The sequence below is a fragment of the Hyperoodon ampullatus genome (assembly GCF_949752795.1).
Source record: "Hyperoodon ampullatus genome assembly, chromosome: 6".
NCBI classification, from domain to species: Eukaryota; Metazoa; Chordata; class Mammalia; order Artiodactyla; family Ziphiidae; genus Hyperoodon; species Hyperoodon ampullatus.
Genome location: NC_136919.1, coordinates 51,786,043 through 51,797,247, shown reverse-complemented (window position 1 = coordinate 51,797,247; position 11,205 = coordinate 51,786,043). Strand labels below are relative to the sequence as shown.

The 11,205-nt window shown below is 32.9% G+C and overlaps 1 protein-coding gene across 3 annotated transcripts in view; it reads right to left on the bottom strand.

Annotated features, from left to right (window-relative positions):
* Positions 1 to 2,049: 2,049 nt before the first annotated feature.
* Positions 2,050 to 11,205, bottom strand: part of CAAP1 (caspase activity and apoptosis inhibitor 1) — a gene marked incomplete at both ends in the record, with an annotated part of 48,492 nt that continues 39,336 nt past the window's right edge. For all 3 annotated transcript variants that reach the window (XM_079705932.1, XM_079705933.1, XM_079705934.1), the window contains one exon: positions 2,050 to 2,396. In XM_079705932.1, the coding sequence (XP_079562058.1) occupies positions 2,050 to 2,396 (347 nt within the window). The remainder of the gene's footprint in view (positions 2,397 to 11,205) is intronic.

Sequence of the window (11,205 nt, the reverse complement as noted above, 5' to 3'; positions counted from 1 at the left end):
TCACATGTTTATTAATCAGTCTATTCCATGCTAAAATCTACACCACAACATTCCTACACCATAACAGTTTAAGATTCTGAACAAGGCTAAACACCTTTGAGGTAGTCAATAAATACCTGTGAGCTGATGATTTAAATGACAGCATCAGATCAATATATGATATTTTCCCATATATTGATCTAGGCATTTCTAAGATAACCTTATTCCTGTTCTCTAAAGCCATTCATTTGCAAAAACCTCTTGTCTTTCAACATTACAAAAAAAAAAAAGTGAGAAAGTTGATTTTCCAAGGTAAGAATCCAAGCAGCCCCTGATTTGTTCAGTTCATTCTACCTCAAACACACCCACTCTAGTCAAATGTCCTCTAAACAATTCTGCACAGTGAATACAGCAGACACAGGATGCTTCATGAAGGTGGTGACTTTAATCAGCTACAAAGCACTCAGACCTTTTTCTACTCCTATGTTTGATCACACACAAGTCATCTACTGCATCTTATAATTAATAAGCAGCAATAAAGTTTATTCTGCACTACTTTGTTATTTTAACTTTTAATTTAAGTTGAAATAGAAACTGATTTTTTCATTTTCAAGCAGTAACTATGAGAACTATTTAAATCATATCCATGTTTATCAGTCTAAGAGAAGCATTTCAAATGATATAGGCCTCTGTCCTTCATTAGAAAGATTCCACAAGAAAAAAAAATGACAGGATTATTTAAAGGCATGTTCAGGAACAACAAAAATGAATTTGTTAACTGCAACTCCAGTGTTTCATAAATACTATTTTCATAAGAAACCCTCTAAAATTTACATATAATTAAGCCAGCTAATAAGACACAATCCCTGTAAGTTTTGTGTATAAGGAAAATCCTCATACAACATTAGCAGAACATGGCTTATAAATGAAATATACTGTTTTTGTTAGCAAATATAAAAACAACAGTTCCAGATTTATCTTTTAGAAAAAAAAATTAATTTATTTTAAGAGTCTCCACCTAAATTTATTTTGGTATCAAACAACTACAATTAGTGATGGGGCAAGCATCCATAATTGTGGCAGGATGTTAATTTATTTACAAAAACTATACAAAATTAATTATTACATCAACTTATCAAAGCTTCCTGAAATTAATTTCATTTTTGGAAATGTATCAAAAGTCCTCAGATCCAGAATGATAGTCTTTATTATTTTTAATTCATTAATTTAAAATTAATTATTTTAATTATAGCACATCAGATCTTCAAGCAAAAACATCAGATGAAAGCCTGTACAATAAAATAGTCTCCTTTTCCTAACAGCTTGGAATGTAAATTAAAATGTGTTCCCTTTTTATTGAAGGAAAAAAATTGAACTAAGCGTCCAGTAATATCAAATACCTGTTAGAATAACGTGTCTGCTGGAATTAAAGTTGGGCAATTACTTCTACATTGTTAAAAAATGCTTTAAATTAAGTCCTTTTTTTCTTTTATAAAGAAAGCTTTTCTCAGCCATTTTGGATCTCTAAGTCTTGTAACAAAAATGTCACTCAGTTTTTACTAACAAGTCCACACCCATAGAAGGCATCTTCAATGCAGTACATATTTTAAAAGTGCATATAAGCATAACTAAATTTCTTAAATTGTTAACAAACCTAGGAGCAATAATTTAATATTCTATCGCAAAATACAGGTAGCCTAAAGGCAACATGCTTGGTCAATCTTTCATAAACTTTTTGGTTTGATGCCAAAATATTTCAAAATAAAGAAAAAAATACCATTATTCTTTTTGCTAATGGCTTTTCAGATATTAATTTGCAGATATAGCTAAATACTCATCTAACAAAGTATCCAGGTTACCCAATGATATTTGCCATGAATTCAGAAAACAATAACATATATAATACAAAAGTAACAACAACAAAAACATGTATTTTAGGCCTAAAATGAGTTTATCTAATAAGAGTTACATGAGAAATATCATGTAAGACCCCAAATAAACTTTAGATACAAAATTATATGATGTGGCTTTGTTCAAATACATCTAATATTCAGAAACAATTTAAATAAACTAGGCTGGCTTTTTTACATCACCAGCTTTCATTAGGGCTTTAATAGCTCTTGCCCTCATCTCAAGTTCTAGCAGCTCCAGCTGCTGTGCAGAAGGCTGAACATCTTCTGGTGGAGGAACAGTCAGGGTGGCGGCTTTCGGTTCCTTTGGGCTAGACTCTGCCAGTCCCAGAATCTCATTCACACTTTTCTCAATGTCTTTCTCCAGGTCATCTATCTGACCAGCTTCACTTTGGACTGTATTTTCTGAGACCTCAGGAGCAGCTGCTTCTTCATTGCATGGGCCTTCTATGTCGCTGTCATAAGCATCTGCATTTATACTGAGTACATCACTATCTTCCCCTTTGCCTGTAACAAACAAAAAAAAGGCAAAGAACCATGTAACCTAAATGCCCTGATCAAAATTTCCTCTCTGTTTATGATGAAAGGGCTGCTGTGACCCCCACCTCCCACCATGGAGTCCCAAATACATTCCATAAACCCCATCCCAACCCTTTTCCCCTGACTCAACTTCCTTCCTCCCTTCTTCCCTTACTCCCTCTCTCCCTTCCTCCCACTCTCCTTTCTTTCCTTCTTTGCTTGCTTGCTTCCTTCCTCCCTCCCTTCCTCCCTTTCTTTTTTTTCCCGCCCCCGCATAGATTGTGGGACCTCAGTTCCCTGACCAGGGATTGAACACGGGCCCCAGCAGTGAAGGCACCGAGTCCTAACCACTGGACCACCAGGGTTTCCCCCCTTCAACTTTGAAAACAGATCTAATTTAATGTAAATTTTAATGTATTTTTCATTCCAATTTAGAAGAATATGGAAGCACTGGGAAATGTATATCATCATATGGATGTCCCTGATCAATTTTCCTAATTAAAATATCGTAACACTTTAGATCACAGTGAAGCCTCTACATTACAAAATTTTGACACCCTTTGGATAGAGTATTGCTTATTACTGAAGAAGCAAAATTCCATTAGAGAAGGAATTTAAAATACTTTGCCTTATAAACTACAAAAAAGGAAAAATATCACTGGCAAGCTGGACACCATGTGCATTGCAATTATTTCAAAGCTTTTCATATACTTTTTCAAACGCTTTGTTCTAAATCAATAAATTAAAGGAGAATGCCTAAGGCCACTTTCTAAGGTAAAATAACTTTTCACCAAGAGGATTTTAATTAATAAAGTTAGTATGCCATAAATTTTTATCTATAACTGATGCTAAGAACTTGCATATAAACACAGATTGTAGCCCTTAACCACCTTGGCCTGGACCATTACTGAAGTCCATGAGTTATTTACAACTTTGAGTGCTCCCTTATACCTCCAATTTATTTATCTTTTAAATTCCTAATATGTCTTTTAAAAAGAAAGTAATGATCCCCCAGTTGTTAGCTTTGTTAGTTTTCTTGTAGTTGGAAAAACTTATTTACAAAACATAGATTGACAGATAGAAAATTCTGATAATAGAATGTATAAACAATTCTACTCCATGGATTTTAAAATAAATGATTTACTGACCTTGATTCTGCTACACACCCTCTCAATGTTTCAAAGGAGAAAACTCTTTATGAAAAAACTTTTTTTGATTATATTTTCTACGGGTTCGTTTCAAACATTTTTAGAGGGCAGACGTGGGGTTTGCTTTATTTTTTAAATCAGAAACAGCTATACATGTTATTCACTGAAGAAATGGGGCTCTATAAATTTGGTGTTCTCTGTTTTTAAAAATTATCCAAATCCAAGTGATTGAGTTCTCTGTAGCACAGTATTAGTAAAAGCATTCACAAGTTCCATCTGCCCATTATACATGCACCATGGATGCCAAAGCTTTGTAGAATCTGTACCTGAAATAATTTAGCATAAGCACTTCACTTCACAAATATGAAAGTTAGGTAAGTAATTTGTACAATGTAATCTGACAAACTGTGTAAAGATCTAGGATCATACTTCAAGTCTTTTCACTATTTCTTAATTTTCTTCATTCTACTGACTCACTTTTAAAGTATAGCTTGCAAATATATGAATATATTTTCAAAGATAATTTACTCTTATCCTAAGTATTAGAAATAGCAGGGTTTTTTTGTTGTCAATTATGATCCTCAAATCAGAAGGGGTATAACTTGTACACTCTTTCTAAAAAAGTAACTTTAACCTAAAATGCCTCATTCTAAGCCCTCAAAATATCAGTGTGGTCACGTTCTGTCCTTCCATACCCCCATTCTACATATGTGAAAATGTGTGTGTGTTTGTGTGTGTGCACATGTGTGTTCAGGGGGAAGTGAGTACACATTTAAATTATAAGAGAATTCTACAAAAGAGCATCTTCAAGTTTTTACATGGACTTAGGAGTCTGAGAGTAACAAATCAATCTCAGGGAAATTATTTGTACTCCTCTAAAATAAATAAAAACAGTTTTACTGCATGCATGATGTTAAAGTAAGGCTATTGAAATCCAAGAAAAATAAAAGGTGGGTCTGAGGTAAAATAATACAAATGTAATTGAAAATATTAAGAATAAGAATTCAGACCGTTAAACTGTTAAAGACATTACAATAAAAAATGGCTCAGGGAAGAGAGCAAGCATAAAATTAGACCCAAATTACTGATGTCATGAAGCAGCAAAATAATTAAAGTAATTTAGATGTGGTACATATATACAATGGAATATTGCTCAGCCATAAAAAAGAATGAAGTAATGTCATTTGCACCAACATGGATGAACCTAGAGTGAAGTAAGTCAGAGAGAGAAAGACAAATATATAATACCACTCATATGTGGAATCTAATTTTTTTTAAAAGATACAAATGAACTGATTTACAAGACAGAAATAGACTTACAGATATCGAAAACAAACTTATGGTTACCAAAGGAGAAAGGTGGGAGGAGGAATAAATCAGGTGCTTGGGATGAACATACACATACTACTATATATAAGATAAATAACTAAACAAGGACCTACTGTATAGCACAGGAAACTACTCAATATTCTGTGATAACCTATATGAGAAAAGAATCTATAAGAGAATGAATATATGTATATGTTTATGTATAACTGAATCACTCTGCTGTATACCTGAAAGTAACACAACATTGTTAATCAACTATACTCCAATAAAATTAAAATTAAAATAAACAAATTAAATTTAAAAATAAAATAAAGTAACTTTAAAATATACACAAAGAAACAAGAGGGTATGATATATTCCTTACTAGATTATATAAAAGAGCAGAATTAATGTAACATGGGTGGCCCTTAAAATACTACATACTATTTAGAGAACTTCAGAGAAAAAGCAGTATAACTAAAGAAATGAATCAAATAACTTAAGGGAAAGGACTAAAGGAGTTGAAGAATTTGGCTAAGCAATAGTTACAGGAACACAGAGTAAGAGTTAAAATATTTTTCAGGGAAAAAGCAATACAAGGTTTTATTGAGCATTCATCTCTTATGGTTGATGTCCTAGCCAACTACTCACAAATATACATTCTATTCCATTTTCCTCTCATCTGTATACATTCATCATTTCTCTTTTCTTTTGTTTTCCTGCTATCTTCTGTGCTACGAACTTGATTCATACCCTAGTCAAACTCTACCCAAGTACCAAAGCTTTTTAAATAACAAATCAATCCATCTAGGTTCAGTATCTAGACAGCAAAATGAATCAATCACTATCTAAATTCATCACTAACACAGATGAATAAATGGAACAATTTATCAGAGAAAATATTTGTTTATATTATTTAATGAGGCATAGTTATAAACATGGGATAAAACCATAAAGGGAAAATATTTCACAACTAAATAGAACACCCAACACTCTTTAAATATTTTACTGACAAGGAGAAAATTTACAACTACAAAAGACTCAATCACTTTAAAATTAATATAGTTTCGGTATTTAAAAATGGGAGTGTACTACATAATAGAAAAGCTAAAATGCAATACCTGTATTTTTATTATCATCTATAACAAACCTCAATGCTTGAAAGCTACAGAGATTCCCCTAAGCTAGATAAAGGAAAACATTTTACGTTTTATGTTTGCTTTTTGTTAAAATAAGTTTTAATTACCCAAAGTAAACAAACATAGAAGAATTATTAGATACTTTGAGTAATAAAAATTAAAAAGGACTTTTAAGTTATGCTACATTTAAACCTTGACAGGGCCTATAATATTCCACTTGCAAATAATTCAACATATCAGAATACTTTTAAGGCACAAAATGAAAGCATATCTAATGTTATGAGTGACTACATGCTTGTGAAATTTCTTGATAGTGAGTTATTAAATTAAGCCAAGAGACAAACCCTAGTACATGGAATAATTAAGTATCTGTCTGAATTCCTGATAAAGATGGCAAATTAAGCACACATATCTAATTCCTTTCCCTATCAAGAATCCACTGAAGTGACAGAAGAGAGATACTTAAAAATAATAGCATAAAAACTGTAAATTAGGACTTCCCTTGTGCCACAGTGGTTACGAATCCACCTGTCAATGCAGGGGACAAGGGTTTGAGCCCTGGTCTGGCGAGATCCCACGTGCCGCGGAGCAACTAAGCCCGTGCACCACAATCACTGAGCCTGAGCTCTACACCTCGTAAGTCACAACTACTGAGCCCAAGTGCCACAACTACTGAAGCCCATGTGCCTAGAGCCCGTGCTCTGCAACAAGAGAAGCCACCCAATGAGAAGCCCGCGCACTGCAACAAAGAGTAGCCCATGCTTGCCGCAAACTAGAGAAAGCCTGCACACAGCAATGAAGACCAAATGCAGCCATAAACAAACAAACAAATAAATAAATAAATTTATAAAAAAAAGAAAAAAACCCTGTAAATTAACTGAGGATGAAAATAACAAACATCAGTCCTTCCTAAGTAAAATACAAAACGGAGAATCCACAAAGGAAAAATATCAACAAAGCTGAAAAAATGTAAGACTTCTGAGAAAGAAAATAGACTACAAATAAAATTATAAGATGGGGCAAACCTATAAGAAAATATTAGCAAAATACATTTTTTAACAGGACAAATGTAAGTATACATACAACGTCTGGGTATTGTTAGAAATAACTAAAAACATGGGCAAAGGATAGAAACAGGTTAAGCATTTCACAAAATATGAAATACAAAGGATCAATAAACATATAAAAAATGATCAACACAATTTTTCACCAGGGAAATACAAATGAAAACATTAAGATATTACTTTTTACTCATTAGTAAAAAAAAAATAAGAATTTCAGCCATCTGGAGAAAAAAATAATAAACTGGCAAGATGCAAAAATGATCAAGACACATTGTTAAGTCAAAAAAGTAAGCTAAAGAGTAATAATCATACTATGTTAAAGATAACATAAGTAAGTTATTAATAGTGGTTTACTTCTGGGGAGAGGAGTAAAAGTAGAAGGGGAAGAGAAGAAATTGAGTTTTCCAATTTTGCTCTATGAACATATGTACTTCTTCAACCATTTCTAAGAATATAACCTTGTAGAAAGTTTAAAAAAGAAATTATAATATTAGATAAGAAAGGGTATCATCTAAAAAGAAATTTTGCTGGATTTTTACAAAATGTAAGTAGGCAGGATAAAATTGACAGAAAAATAAAAGCAAAGCAAAATCACTGCCAAAGACACCACAGATAAGTGTAATTCTTTCTTAGAGAGTCTTGGAAGCAAGGAAGAGTTGGCTTTGGAACATACAGCAAGATAATTAAACTCATTCAGAATAGATGAGTCAACTGAACCCTTCCTTCCTTCCCTCCCCTTCCCTGACACATGCCCAAGCACTCTATTGGGAGGCCTACCCCATTCACTTACACTAAAGAGATCTGGTAGAGAAATATAACTAAACATCTATTGAAGAAACCCAAACCAGCTACCAGAAAAACTACAATAACTGAAGGACCAAGATGAACAAAGGAGGACATAAAGAAAATTTAGGGATCAGAAGATATTCTACTGGAGGAGAATGAGGGGTTGGGGTGTCTACTTAGTATCCTTATGGAGTTTGAAGTAGACACTGTAGCCATAAAACAAGTACAGGGTGCAATGAAAAAGGACCAGAGAACAAGAAATATTATAATTTACAATTACAGTTATCAAGAGCAAACATTCAATGGTTGTTGAAAGACAATGTTTTTTTAAAAAAAACTTTCAAAATGTAGAAAAGAAATAAAAGTGTATTTAAAATATGCAATAAAAGTTAAGAGATGAGGATGAATGACTCACAAGTCCAACAACCTAATATAATTAATTCAACAAATATTGTTGAGCACCTACTATGTACAAGACATTGTTTTAAACACTGAGGAAACAGCAGTGAATCTTAAAAAGTCCTTGCCTTACCATTAAGTCATAGGAGAGACACTATAAATAAATCAACATCAGGTGCTATGAAAAAAATAAAGCAGGATAGAAGATAGTAGCAGAATGCTTTCATAGAGAGTGATCACTGTGATTTGATACAGTAACAGTTGAGCAGAGACTTAAAGCAACAGAACAAGTCAGAAAGCAAGAAGAGAGGGAGTGGAGAGGGAAAATACTATGTATAAAATAGATAACTAATGAAAACCTACTGTATAGCAAAGGGAACTCTACTCAGTGCTCTGTGGTGACCTAAATGGGAAGGAAATCCAAAAAAGAGGGGATACATGTATACATATAGCTGATTCACTTCACTGTACAGCAGAAACTAACACAACATTGTAAAGCAACTATACCCCCAAAAAATAAAAATAAAGAAATAGGAGAAGAAAACTGATATGAAACAAAGAAGGCTTTCACACCAAAAGGGTCTGCCAAGAGCATCACACCCAAGACACATCCTGTGAAATATCAGAACTCAACGATAAAAAAAAAAAGTTCTTAAAATTTCCTAGGAGGGAAAAAATAGATGTCCAAGAAAAGATGGACTCAAGAAATCAAGAGCATTCTTATCAGCCACTGTGGACAATACATTCCAATGGCTACGGACATGCTCACAAAAAAGAGTAATGACATACTTTGTGTCTCGAGAACACAACACTGCTTCTAATTATTCTTGTTAAAAGATTGAACATGAATCTGATCAAGTCTCTATATCTAATTATCAATTTACAGAAAAATGTTAAATAAAACATTGAGATGCAATCAGTAAATTTAAACTGAGAAACTCCGACAACCCAGCTTCTTCAAGAAATAAACTGCAAAGAGAGGAAGAATGGGAGAGATAGGGGAGTAGATTAAAAAGAGACTCAGTATCATCCAATTGCAATGTAGGGACCTTATTTGGATCCTGATTCTTACAAATATAGTTTAAAAAATACTATAAGACAATCAGAGAAGTTTGAACACTGAATATCTCAGGATTAAAAATACATTATCACTGTTCTGTAACCCCTAATGAAATAATGGAACTAGACAATACTAAATAGCTATTAAAACCATTAGGCTGACATCTGACCCAATAGATCAATCTTAATATCACAATACCCACCAATGAACAACTAGGATTAAATTTGAACACTTTCTGAATATTATCTGATGATTTAAGAAAAGCTACTTTTTAAGGTATTATGTTTAAAAACCCACCTCTTATCTTTAAGAGATATATTGATACTAAAATATTTACAAATGAACTGAAAAGATGTAGGATTTGCTTTAAAATAGCATAACGGGTAGGAAGCAGGTAGGAATATAGATGAAAAAAGATTAGACATAGGTGGATAATTGTTGAAGATGTAGTTGAGTACATGGGAATTAATATTCCTATTTTCTTTCCTATTTTTGCTTGAAAATTTCCCAAATAAAAAGGTTTTTTAAAGTTGATTTTTATTTAGAAACCTGTAACAACAGGTTTTAATACACACACACACACACACACACACACACACAATGGAGAAGAAAATGAGAAAATCGAAATCCAATTTTCCTATCAAGCAAACATAGAGTTGGTTATTAGAAGGGTTAAACTATTTTACTTTTTCTATTTTAATTAGTTTTTCTCATCTGATTTTAAGTTATTCACGTTCAGTGGTTATGCCATTTAGAACAACACATTTCACCATCCTTCCCTCTAGAATCTTAACTCTCCAAGGCCTCCGGCGTTATCAATCTGCTGGAATCTCATTAGTAACAAAGCGTATGATATATTGGACAGCAATGCTATGCCTCCATGGATTTCTTTTCTTAGACTACAGATAATTTTGGTTTTAAACATTTTTAAGTTATGAAGAGCACACTTTTAATGTATTCTAACTGTAGAAAGTCAGCTTGATAACTTCTAACATTTTTAGTGAGTTCCAGCCTTTTCAAGAAGCCAAAACTTTATTTTCTTTAAAAGAAACAAAACTGTTCTTTTAATATATAAGAATATTTTTTTCTGGATAAGCCTTCAATCTTCCTCTCAGCAAAACTAACAGATCTTGGCTATTTTTTTTCATGCAGTGTTTTAAACTATTGATTTAACTTTAAGTGCATCATGTTAACCATCATATTCAAAACTTAATCATGAAATTAACAAACTATTACTCATAAAAAAGAAAATGCAAACAATTTAATACAGAAAAACTGTCTAGTATTCTACCAAACCCCTTGAACTATCCATTAAACTTCTGGATAAGTGATTGTCTGCTAGCCTGTAAACCTAACTTTTAAGAACCACGAATCCTGAGATGAGTCCAAGAATCAATAAATATTCACTCAGTATCTATTTACATATGTGCTGTAAAGGCCACAGAAGTAGGCCTTACAAAATGCCACAGATAGTGTAGACTAAATATGTGTGGCAGGATTTAAGACACAGGTTTTGCCTTCATGGTGCTTGAGGATGCTTAAAATATGAACATCACACTTTAAAATGCTAAATTGTACAATATAAAGTATAATAGAATATCACAGTATATAAAGCAATAGTGAAAAGTCAAGGAGATCTTTACAGACATGTATTATTAAGTAGGTCTTAGAATCTAACAGGTGATATTGACAGGGGAGGAAACTCCAAGTGTGGGGGACAGAATGGACAAAGGCAAAGTATTAGATCTAAACTCAGTACAATATGTGAGCCTAACAGAATAAAACGCAGATGTGAGAATATAGAAAAGGGTAGTACCCAAAATTACTGCCTCTGAAGACATCACCATTCCAGGATAAAAAGCATAATAGAAACCTCCTGCCAGCCTTTCACAA